We start from the raw sequence: 12,898 nt of genomic DNA on the forward strand, positions 1-12,898 counted from the left end.
GGGACTAGGGGTATTTAAATTAACTTTATAATCATGGATTCAAATAAGATTATAGAACATCAGGTCTCAAACACAGTTCAAGTATTACAAGATGATTATTAAAGCAAGTGTTACAATGCAAACATCTATCACCTACGAAACTAGGGCATTCTAATGCTGAGAAGAATGCATGGAATTGGCAGTCAGCACACCGCACTCCTAGGAGTTAATCCAGTTCTGCTCTGGTAGGTTGTTGAGGCAGGAAACAGAGCATCCACACAACACTCAAGGACATTCCCCCAGGTAACCACATCAAGAAGACAAAATTCCTTGAAGTTTTGAGAAGGGAAGATGCTCACCCTGGATCTGTTCTTCAGGGGGGCCAAGCTAATCCCAGATATATCTTCTGCTCAAACCTACCAAGCTTGCTTCCAGTGGCTGCATGTCTGGAGGGAGAATGCAAAGATGCCACTTACGGAAACTTGCCTCTTTGCCAAAATCAGAGGATATTTCAATAGCAATCTGTGTTACACAGTCATTTTTAAGGTCCTCTTTCAAATAAAAACCTGGTGATTAAGGAAGTATAAGACTCTCCACAGTTAAGAACTCCTTCTGTCCTTGTTGACCATAAGGCTCAGGAGGCAAAGACACAAGGTAAGGCACTATAAGCACAGCTGTCTACAGATCAGTGGTACTGTACTCAGTAGAGTCACCTTAAAGCAAAAAGCACTAAGATAGTTCTATACCTTTTGTACACATCTTGAGACACAGGCAGAAATCATAGTTGTGGAGGTACCAGGATGAATTATGAGTGAATGTAAAGTAATTGCCACATCTTGAATTGGGGATCCAAGCAATGGTCCTAGACAAGGGAAAAAAGCTATTGTACTAACAAGACTCAATATGTAGTAAGGAATAACTGAGAAGTACAAAGAAATAGAAAACAATAATAAAGTTAGAAAGAAAGACTGAAATAATCTGTAACATAAAGAGTGATTAAATGGTCGAGTGTCATACTAATACTCTTACAAGCATGTGTCACTGAATGATGAAAATACTTCTGAGAAATGCTACATTAGGTGATTTTGTCGTTCAGCAATCACAGGGTGTACTTATACAAACCTGAATGGTATAGTCTACTACACACCTAGGCTACATGAGATAGCCTACTGCTCCCACCACCACTGTGTATGTGGTCTGTCACCAACAGAAACATGATTATGTGGTGCATAACTGTGTTTGAGCACCTTACCTTGGAGGCATGCACTATGAATTCCATTTTCAATGGCCTCTTGGGAGACCTTCAAAAGGTCTTCACTAACACTTTCAGCATACTCAATCACTGGCATAACAGATGATGTTTCAATTGGCCTTGCTTCCAGTTCTACAGTCACAAGATGCCGTCTGTCTCCTAAAGTTCTATCTAAGGTATCTGCGTGAAAACAAATTAAATATGGTACCTCAGAGATTTGTTCTGGAAAGGTGTCAAGGTGCTACAACAGGCAAAATTAGAATCAATAAGCTCAAGGTCTCATAGAAGATAAAGTGGAAGAGAATATTAACAATGGCACTAAACACAATATAAATATAAACAGTTCTACCAACAAAACATCTACTTTCCTGTTTATCAATGTCAAAACCTGCTCTGTTATCACCTATTAATATTGTTTGTGTTAAGCTGTATTGAGGCACATGATATGAAGATTATACTTTTACGACGTATACTTTTATACATCTCTTATGTGATTAAAATTCTTTCAGTTACAAACTTTTTCTTAGAAAGTAATACATCAAATGATAAAACATTTCAAGACTGTAAAAGGTTAGCAAATGAAAATTAAAAGGTTTGAACCCTGCCAATCCACAAACTTAAATTCTGTATATTCTTGCAGTAATATTTTATGCACTTTATGATTTCTTTCCCAGAAAACTAGTAAAGTGGTTTTTGTAAGACTGAAAACAGTATCTCTTATTTGCTAACAACCAATAGCTGTTACCAATCTCCAATATTTTACTCAGGCAAAACTATGATGTATTTATGTGAGTGGCCATGTAACACAGTGATTCACAGCCCAAATTTAAAACCAAGAGTTAATTATAATCTACAATTCTTCATAAGTCCTTCTTAAGCTCACTTTTATATTATGAAATAGTTTATATTTAAAAATACATGCCTAAGCTAAAAATAAAATGAGCATTCATGAAAGCTAAAACTACTGAAGAAACAGTATTACCCAGTACTTAGAAGCCTTCTGAAGCCACTATCACATTTAATCACTCAATGATGTCCCTTGGAGTCATATCACATATGCATGTATCCCTAAGTAATAGTTTACTTCTGCTTCATTTTGAATTTGTTATTATACTGTATGTTTTCTGCAACTTGCTTTTGCTCCATGTTGGTGAAAGTCATCTGGTCTATTTTCCAACTCTAGCCCTTCTCCCAACTTCTAACAGTCAGCACTTGGCATTCCACTACAAGGAAGAACACTTACTCTTCTTCCACAGTTATTAAGCTACGTATTTATCAGTATGGACCCTCATATTCCTATTTTTTTCTCAATGGTCTACAATTATTGTACAGTCATACGTCACTTAACAATGGGGATGTGTTCTGAGAAATGTGTCATTAGGCAATTTCATCTTTGTGCAAACACCACAGTGTAGTTATGTAACTAGGAAATAGGAATTTTTCAGCTCCATTATAATCTTACGGGACCACTGTTGTATATGTGATCCATTGTTGACCTAATCATAGTTATTTGGTGCATGACTGTATTTAATTATCTTGGTGTTCAAATTAATCCAGATTCGGCCAGTGGAGCCTCTCCAAGCTGGCTTCTGTTTCCCTATGATAGTCACCCCCTCATTCATTTTTTGAGCATTTCCCTTCTTTCACACATAGTATGATGTTCCATTGCCTGCTTATTTTTTTTCAAGTTTTATTTTATTTTTAATTAACAAATGATAATTATATATATTTATGGGGTACAATGTGATGATACATGTATATATTGTGGAATGATCAAATCAGGCTAATAAACATATCTATCACCTCAAATACTTATCATTTCTTTGTGATGAGAACATTTAAAATCCATTCTTTTAGCTATTTTGAAATATACATTAACTATAGTCACCATGATGTGCAACAGATCACCAGAATCTATTCCTCCTGTCTGACAGCATCCTTTGATCAATGTATCCCCGCCCTTCCCCACCACCCCACCCTACCAGACCACTACCCAACTCTACTTCTGTAAGTTCAACTTTTTAAAATTCCACATATATGTGAGATCATGCCATTGTCTGGTTATCCTGATAGTCTCATACCTTATTAATACTTCCTTTTATATTCTGCATCTGGTAATTCCAGTATCTGAAGGCTTTGCTGGTCTGACTCTAGTGTTTGTCATTTCTATTGCCTTTTTGATCACTGTGCTTTTCATGGTTTTATAATTTAAAAAAAAATTTATTGTGAGTTCATATTCTTTAATGTGTGGGATTTCTTTGAGGCCTGGGATGAAGAAATATCTCTGGAGAGACCCTTTGTTTTTTCCAGGTTCCTTGGAAAACTACCAATCCGTGAGCACTTCAAACTAAATTCTTCTTGGTTTGGAGTTTATCAGGTCTTACCAGTTCTATGAATTTAGGTGAAAAACTTGTGTCACAAGCCTATGATTACAAATTCTCAGAAAATTTGCCCCCAGCCCCCAGAGCCAAAGAGACAAGTTGCCTTGCCCTGTGCTTTTGCAGAGAGGACTTGTCCTCTTTCCATGAGGATGTGGCCCTCAAGTGCTAAGTTGGAGATGATTACAGATTCCTCAAGAATAGCTACTGGTTGTGGCACTTCGTTTCCTAGATTACTACTCCTGCCTCCTTTTTGGCCTCTTGGAAATTACTGTTACGTTCTAACCGGCTCAGACATTAATTTAAAGGTGTTTTTATATTTTTCTGGCATTTTTAGTTTTTCCAAATATATAGTCCAGAAACAGAATTCCTCACGTCATTTGCTCCTACATTCTGCTTGTTTAACTTTTCAAGTTGCGGTGAAGCATAACCACCTGGACTTTCCACAAAGTATCAAAGGGCTTAAAAGCACTTGGTTATCCTATCTTTTTTCTATATTATTTCATAAACCTGTCTATGCTTTCTCTTTGGGGATGAGTAGCAATAATTGCTATCATGTTCTTTTGCTTAATAGAACCAAACTGGAATTACCATATGTAGAAAAATTACAAGTTCCTACATTTTGGAATATGTAAATATAATATAGAAATATAAAAACTGCACTTTGTCAAGAATACTATCAGCATGGGATTATCACATTTATTAAATAGTGAAATTAATTTTATATTTGTACTTTATAGAGTAAAAATAATACATCAATTTCAAATTCTCATACTCATCCTTGCAGTGAGGATTGGAATGAGCCATCTAGTTCAACGGCTCATTCGATCCCATAACCACTGAAAAGCACAGTGGCTTATCCAGCAGATATCATGGATGGTAATGAAATAGGGCTTTCTTTGTTAAAACCGAAAAAAGAAAATCTTAAAAAAACAAAAGAACTCACATATAAAAACTGTCTCCTGTACTGGAAGACACTGGTAACTGTGAACCCTGCTTTAAGGAATGAGAGGTAGGGGTGGGAGGGGAGAGGAGTGAGAGAGGGGGACACAAAAAACAGAAAGTCCTAAATGTTTTATTTCTTACCTATGGCACGAACTGAGTTTAGGATGGTCTCTCGATATGCCACCTGCAGAGGCCCTAGATAGGTCTCTAGTCCATACTCCCTCTTGATTCGGTCATGAATAATCTCAATATGTAACTCCCCCATACCACATAGGACAGTCTGGTTATATGAGGAAGAAAATAAAGATAAAGGAAAAAGTTAAATTTACCGTAATATACTTTTTAAAGGTATGATGTTAATATATTTAATTTTTCATTACTTATTTCAAAAATAACTATTTTCATTAATTAGTTCCTTTTGCAATTTTGGAGGGCCTCCTACATCAAAACACTGTTTTTGACTTTTCAGACTGGAATAATAAATCAATTAAAAGTGAATTACTTGGGCATTCTCTCTTTCCATGATAGTTGAATTATCTGCTCGGCAAGTGGCATCTAGCTAGGACTACACTTCCCAACCACAAAGCTAAGTTCTGACCAATGGAACATGAGTGTAATTGATGTTAACAACTTCTGGATTGCGCCTTTAAGAGAAAGGTAAAAGCCTTTTCTTAACGAATATATAAGCCTAAACATTTCCCAACCACATTTCCCAACCATCCAGGGCACCTTACAGCTTTGTGGGCAGTCACAACCTCCAGACTACCTTGAACCTTCATGTGAGAGAGAAACTGACTTATGTTCTTTGAACCAATGTTATTTTGGGTCCTTGTTAGAACAGCCAAATTTACATCACAAATCAACTGAGATGTGTATTTCTTTTTAGAAAGGATTATCTACAATAAAAAAAATTAAAAATTAAAAGAAAAAAAAAGAAATATCTAAAGACCTTTGTGTATGAGAAACAGCATACATAGTACAAGGTGTCCATATTTGCTTCATCTTATTCTTATGCCATCTGTGTAGCAAAGAGTTAACTTAACCAGAAGGGAGATCTGGCCTTTGATCTCAGCTAGTGGGAGGTCATCTATAGGCCCCTGGAATGTCCTGCCTGATACAAGTGTTTTTGTTTGCCTGGTGGCTTTGTCCACCAGACAGTCTAAGAATGTGATTTATGATACAGGCTTTGGAACATGCCATGTCAGCTCTGACCTCCACAGGAACTACAGACGAAAGGTATTAGCCCAAACCAATGGGAGAGGATGAAGAGGTCAACCACAAGGGCAGCATGTGATCAAGCTCCAATAAAAACCCTGGACACCAAAGGCTCGGGTGAGCTTCCCTGGCTGGCAATACTCTTTGCCAGGAGGGAAACACAGCCCTGAGGATGAAGGAAGCTTTGCATTTAGAACCATCCCAGACTTTGCCCTATGAGTCTCTTTATTTCACTGGTTCTGATTTGTATCCTTTTGCTGAAATAAAACTGTAATCATAAATTAAAAAAAAATAAAACAGAATTACTTGGTGTATGACTACTATACTTTGACATAAAGTTAAAAAGTGAATTATCTGGGCTGGCCAGTTAGCTCATTTGGTTAGAGCACAGTGTTAAAACACCAAGGTCAAGGGTTCAGATACCTGTACAGGCCAACTGCCAAAAAAAAAAAAAGTAAATACAAATAGAATGACTTGTTAATATATATATATGTACATAAATATTTGGGAAAAAAATACTGTTTTGTATAACATAGCACAGTAGAACAAATGTTTGGGAAAAAAGTGTGGAAGGCTATTCACCAAGTTTTCACAGTGGTTACCTGTGTAGAATGAGATGGGGGGACAGAAAGGGGGACTTTTTAATTCTTTACTTTGTACATTTGTATATTATTTGCTATTAAAAAGATGTACCACCATTTTTTAAATAAAAGTTTTTAAAATAAAAAGTTTGTTTTAATACTGTTACTGTAGCCTTCAAGACCAATTAAACTAAGTTACTACTTCATCTAGCTGGCATTTTGGGAAAATAAAGTATCCCTTATTTTCCAGATTAACTAAATCAGTTATCCTTTTTAAAGACAAATTTATGCTCTTAAAAAAGTTCTTTCTAAGATCTTATATAAATGTTACCGTGTCCTCCTAAAAAGAGGATGTAGAATGTAACTTAGTGTTTTCTTGATGAATCAAGAGCACCTGTTCTACTGTGCTAAATTATACAGCACAGTTCTGTACCTACTTTAGAACTCTATTTCCTACATCACTGTTAGACTGTATTCTGTCACCTCTACCCATTTTAGGTGTGTCATTGTCATTAAATGCACCTTTTTAGTCTTCCTTCTAGCATGCTTCTTCTATAAGCCTTAGCATAAGAAGCTCAAGGCTTTGTCTTGGGGTTGAACTTCAAAATTTCACAAAAGGCTGTCCTCTGGAAGGTCAAAAATGTTGGAGAGTAGTTTATTTATGTGTAGTGTAATTATACTAGGTAATTAAGGAAAATTGTTTATTTAGCTTGACAGTCCACATAAATAATCAGATATTTATATTATGAGAGAATCAAAAAGAAAGCTGCTTCTTTCAGTGGCACAAACAATCAATATTTTAGATGTAGGCACATACACACAAGCACAAGCTATTATGGAAAGGCTTCTGCAGGTAAGTAACAATATGCCTACTTGTCCAGAGTCAGGATCTAGCTTCACTTTCAAACTGGGATCTTCACGCTGAAGGCATTTCAATGCATGATCCAAATCTACAGGATAAACAACTGTTATCTTTAACCATTTCATTGTTTAGATAACTTATTATATGTTCTAATGGGGTAAATAGATGAACAAACAAACAAACTTTGAAAAAAAAAAATTTCAAACTGCCACAAGCGCATTGTAGAGAATACAGCAAGGTGATATAACAGGGAGGCTACTTGATATTGGATGATCTGGGAAGGCCTCTCCAGGGTGATTCACATAAAGACACAAACAAAAGAGAAGAAAACTATTGCAAAATCCTGAAGAAAATGAATTCTGGACAGAGGGTATGGCTGTGTAAAGTACAATTTGCTGTGGGGAAAAACAGCCAGAAGGCAGTAGCTGGAGACTGGCGGGCAAAAGGAAGAGTAATATCAGATAGCGGGGGAAGATGTGTGGCAGGGATCACATCACGCAAGGCCTCGTAGGCCATGCTGAGAAGTTTGGGTTTGCACTGCGAAGCCACTGAAGGGTTTTAAGAGGAGCAATAACATCATCTGTTCAGATTTTGCAAAGATAATCTGGGAGCTGACAAAAAAGCAAAATGCCTTCAGAAACACAGGCAATGATGAGAAATTGGTAAAAGGAGGCTAAAATTACATAGTGAATAAAGAGATACTAGTGTGATCACTCTATGATGAATTATCACAACCATAAAGGAAAAAAGATTGTATTTTTTGTATTAAATACATCATATAACGTTAAGTGGTACTTTAATACAATCAATTCACTGATAAGTATACTCTCTCTCTCTCTATAAAAAGAAAAATGTTGGAAGTTCCACAGACATAAAGAAAATACAGCTGAAGAAAAGAGTTGAACAATGCATATTGAGCTAACCTTATCAGTCACACATTCAAAGTGTTCTTAGGTATATAAACCAGGCCTTCTAGATCTGCAATGTCCAAATGGTAGCCATTAGCCATTTGCAGGTATTACTAGTCTGAATTGACAGGCGCTGTAAATGTAGATACACACCAGGTTTCAAATACTTAATATGAAAAAAAAATGTAAAACACCTTATTAACACTTTTTAATATTGACTACATGTTTAAATAATATTTTGATAAAATGGGTTAAGTGAAATATGTTGTTTAAATTAATTTCAGCAGTTTCCTTTAATGATTTTTAATATGGTTGCAAGAAAATTTTAAATTACATATGTGGATCACATTATATTTCTACTGGACAATGCTATTCAGGACCTTTGATACTCCAAAGTGGAGTCAAAGGACCAGCAACACTAGCATCACCTGGAGTCTGATAGAAATGCAGAATCTTATATTTAGACCTACTGAGTCAGAGTCAACATTTTAACAAGAATCCTAAGAGATGTGTATGTGCATTCAAGGTTAAGAGGCATTATTTTAGATATTTTATGTTTAAGCACCTATATGTACTCAGAGTAATGATGCATATGACATTATATGGTTTTTGGAATCAAAGATAGTTTTAAATTTCACTGTAAAATAAACGATTCATGTAAATATATTTATAAAGACTCTATCCTTTAAGTGGTTTACTGGGGTGAAAACATGCACAGCATTATAACAAAGTGTCAAGAGCTAAAACTCTTAAAGGACTGTGAGGTAAATACAATAGAAGCATAGAAAAAAAGAATGTGTAGATCTGATCAAAAGAAGTCTAAGTAAGGGAGTTCTGGGAAGTCCCCTCCTCATGGAGGCCTAGGACCTCTAAGCTAATGCCCATTAACAAGACTTTCTTTGGACACAAAACTTTACCTGCTAAAGTAGTTAAAAGTGTGAGTTCTTAGATGTAAAATTGGCTGGTGCAACTTATCTGCAATCCCACAGTTCGAATTTAGGCCTCACACTACATTTGAAATATGAAATGACTTTGAAATATATTTAAAAGAACTCATAGGTTACTTCATTAGGGCAGTCCCTGCCCTTAAGTCATACAACTAAGCCTGGTCAACTTTGATGTAACTGGGAAGCAGTTACATCATCACCACATCCTTCTCCATTAGTCAACATTGGCCTCAGGACATTTTAAGGTAATAGGAAAATTGCTGCTACACCCATTTAAACTTAAATACTATTCCTTCACCAACTAGACAGGGAAAGAGCCAGTTTCCTTCAGTATTTGGGGCTGTCTTACATCCGCACTCAGATTTCTTTCATGTGAACTCTACTTGGGGAGGCGAGGAACTAGAACCCCTACTTAGCTAGGGATCTTCCTCTTTCTCACTGCCTCAGGAAGACATGGGGAGGCAACAAAGGTTGCTTTTGTTTTTCCATAATCTGTGAGTACAACTTATTTTCAAGGGAAAAAAAAAAAGGTTTCTAATGCCACCTCCAGAACTAGGTTTGTACTTAAACAGTATAATATAGGAATTCAGAGAGACTTATAAAGAGGTGACACTTCAGCTGAGACCTAAAGAAAGAGCAAACATTTTCCAGGCAGAAAGTTCAGAGGATACCATTATAATGCAAGAGAGAACAGATGAAAAGAAATAATGCAAAAAGAGCATGGCATCTTCAGAAAATCAGAACTACCTTACTATGGAAGTGTAAGGTGTGGGTAGTTGCTCTATTCTTATTTTTGTTTGGGTGGAAGAGAGTTCAAAAGGAAGGAGGAAGTTTCAAGAAATGAGGCCAGGCAAGAACACTAGTGGCAGAGACTGCTATTAGCCTTCCATTCTATTCTGCTGCTGGCAACTCAAAAGACTTTTACCAGACTCTCTTGCAACTGGATGGTCACATGTCTCAGTGTCTGCAACTAAGAAATCTTAAGAGGGAAGGGGGCCCATCTTCTTCCTCTTACCTCTTTCTGCTGGCAGGAACTCCACAGTGATGCCCAAGGCTCCAGCAGCTACTGTACGAGCTGTGCACTCAGACAGGAGGGCAAATATATTGGAGCCTGGGTGCCTGCTCACACTGTGGAGCCACTATTTAACCTCTGAGCTACCAATTCAAGACTTCTTTTACAATAGAGAGAAATAAACTTTTCTCCTATTAAAACTGTTGTTTGCAGGGTTTTCTGCGATACATAATCAAATCTAACTGGAAATAATACAGATGGAATCATGGGCTTTACATACCATACTAAGGAGTTTAGGTTTGTGCTATAAGTAATGAGAAGACACTGAAGAAGCTTGAGCTAATGTACTGAAGAACAAAGTATATAAGTTTTGAAAGGCAAAACCCCATTAGCCATAGCATATAAATATCTTCACTGAGTTCTAGAGGCTGAGCTAGAAAACAAGGTAAAACAGTACTTTTAAACATGACAATAAGAACTGAATTGTTCATAAATCAATTACTGTCTAATCGAATATCCTAGAAGGACAGTTCTAAGGTCAATTAGAATGTACCAAAAGAACAAGACAAAAGAACAAGAATGTGAGAAAAATGGCAAAAAATATAAGAAAAAAATTAAGGAGTTTGTAAAAATCAAAACATCTTAAACGAAAAACTAGACCAACCACAAGAAGTGCTTACCAATGAAGAAATTTAGATAAAATTTAACTCAATCACATAAGAAATCTTTTGAGGGTATAATGCAACTATTTATATAAATTATAAGAGTACAAATTAATTGATATACCAAGACTATTTGTACCTGGCTGTTTAGCCACTGATGGGGGTTCTATGGTACAGAAGAAAACAGGTTCTGGAATCTCCACCCCAGCCAATAAAAGTCTCTCTGCTTCATTTTGTCTATGCTTCTTTTCTCCCACCCTTTTAGCTTGACGAGCTGCAGCTAATGCGCTGGACTTGGATGAGACAATTGTGTCCCCAGTGGCAGTCTGCAAGCAAACAAGATGACATGGAACCAAACAGGTTGTTGGCAAACACTCATCTTCCACCAAGAACCAAGAGATAAGAAAAAGTTTAATGTGGCACTTTCTTTTCATCAGAACTTAAAAAAATAAATTAATTAATAAAGCTCATTGTAACTTTGTATTAAGTAAAGCTAATTTAACTTGTATAACAATTCTATCCAAAGTACTGTTGTAATGAATTCTAACAAATAATAAAACACACACACATATAAATAATATAATCCAAAATACATTTGGCAAAGCAAATGTACCTTCCTAAATTTGCAATCACGACAAGCAGGTTAAGTAGAAGTCCATTATAGTATTCTACCACCAGTAAGAATTTATTGTTTTACAGAAAATCTTCTATTAACTAAAATATACAATTAACCACAATACCCCTGACTGTGCAGAATTGATAGCTTTCATGTAGAGCAGCCCAGTTATTTCTTAAAACTATAATTTTACTTTTAAAAGAAGTTCTGTGCCAGTTTCTTTCTTTGTAAAGACAATCCTACTGAGGCAATAGTCCAAACATATTTGTAGAGCTCCAGCTCTACAAATACATACAAGGAACTCTGGCCTTCAGGTAGACAGAGGGGGACACTTCAATACCAGAAGTCCAATATCCAGACTATGGGAATTTTCTACTAAAGAATCTTGAAACTCGCCATGAAGAGTTTAAAATGTTAAAAGTAACAATGGGGCTGGCCGGATAGTTCAGTTGGTTAGAGCATGGTGTTATAACACCAAGGTCAAGGGCTCAGATCCACATACCAGCTAGCTGCCAAAAAAAGAAAAGTAACAATGTTTATCCTAAATGTCAAATATACCAAAGTTTAATGAGAAAACTGTATTTGACTTAATCCTTACAAATGAAATGTCCTTAGTTTTAACCCACCAAAAATAGATACAGCATCAATTCACCCTACAAATCTATGGAGTGCCTACTATGTGGAAGCACTGATCTGGGAACTAAGGACAGAGCAGTGATCAAAAGACACAAAAATCCTTGCCCTCATAGAGCCTTCAACGGCAAAATATCTTCAGTTATTACTTGATCAGTTATAAGGCTAGATGAAGTTTTCTGCAATGATCAAGATAGCAAAAAACCCAATAGGAATAAACAATATTTCATATAAACTTAAAATATATATATGTACCCATAAGTAGTATATTATTTTACTTGGATTATATTTAAATGAATATAATCCATTCTGTTTGTGGTCTTCTGTAATTTACTTTTTTTTCTATTCAACCATATTGATGAATATGCCACAATATTTATTATTCCACTATTGATGGACATTTGGCTTGTTTATGGGCTTTTGCTATTATAAAATACTACTTGTAATTAAACATTTAAACTGTTATTTCCCAGAGAAATCATTTGGTCACTTACATGTTTAAGCCCAACAGTCAGAGCAATGTTACCAGCAGTCAGTGAGGAGATTTCTATATGCTGGTCAGCAAATGGCAAAAGCAGACGACTTATTCTCTCCCTGAAAAACCATGACTTGTATTAGTAAAAGCATTCTTAAAGAAATGAGTGCAGTTTTAGAAAATAACCTAAGCTTCTACTTACGTGCAGTTTCCATTAATATTATGGATGGCCAACTGAGGTTTTATCATGCCTGAGTAAATGCGCATAAAAACCAGCGGTCCTCGTTGCTTATCATGAAGAACTTTAAATGCCAGTGCACATAAGTCACCCTTATACCACTGCCTATAAAATAAAGGGGACATTCCAGAAAGGCCTATAAAATCCACTTCCCATATATCTACTCAGATCAGATCAGAATCACTGCAGAAACTT

General features: G+C 36.1%; 1 protein-coding gene across 4 annotated transcripts in view; it reads right to left on the reverse strand.

The window, feature by feature from the left end:
* The window catches only part of GFM2 (GTP dependent ribosome recycling factor mitochondrial 2), a 54,428-nt gene that overhangs the window by 18,545 nt on the left and 22,985 nt on the right, over positions 1-12,898 (reverse strand). For 2 of the 4 annotated variants that reach the window (XM_063086350.1, XM_063086349.1), the window contains exons 13-18: positions 12,668-12,808; positions 12,485-12,584; positions 10,881-11,067; positions 7,224-7,300; positions 4,696-4,834; positions 1,232-1,411 (exon numbers count right to left, since the gene is read on the reverse strand). In XM_063086350.1, the coding sequence (XP_062942420.1) occupies positions 1,232-1,411; positions 4,696-4,834; positions 7,224-7,300; positions 10,881-11,067; positions 12,485-12,584; positions 12,668-12,808 (824 nt within the window). Of the gene's footprint in view, positions 1-338; positions 426-725; positions 842-1,231; positions 1,412-4,695; positions 4,835-7,223; positions 7,301-10,880; positions 11,068-12,484; positions 12,585-12,667; positions 12,809-12,898 lie in introns of all 4 variants that reach the window. The other 2 variants (XR_010022632.1, XM_063086348.1) reach the window with 2 other exon arrangements.

This window comes from Cynocephalus volans, chromosome 2 (assembly GCF_027409185.1).
Source record: "Cynocephalus volans isolate mCynVol1 chromosome 2, mCynVol1.pri, whole genome shotgun sequence".
NCBI classification, from domain to species: domain Eukaryota; kingdom Metazoa; phylum Chordata; class Mammalia; order Dermoptera; family Cynocephalidae; genus Cynocephalus; species Cynocephalus volans.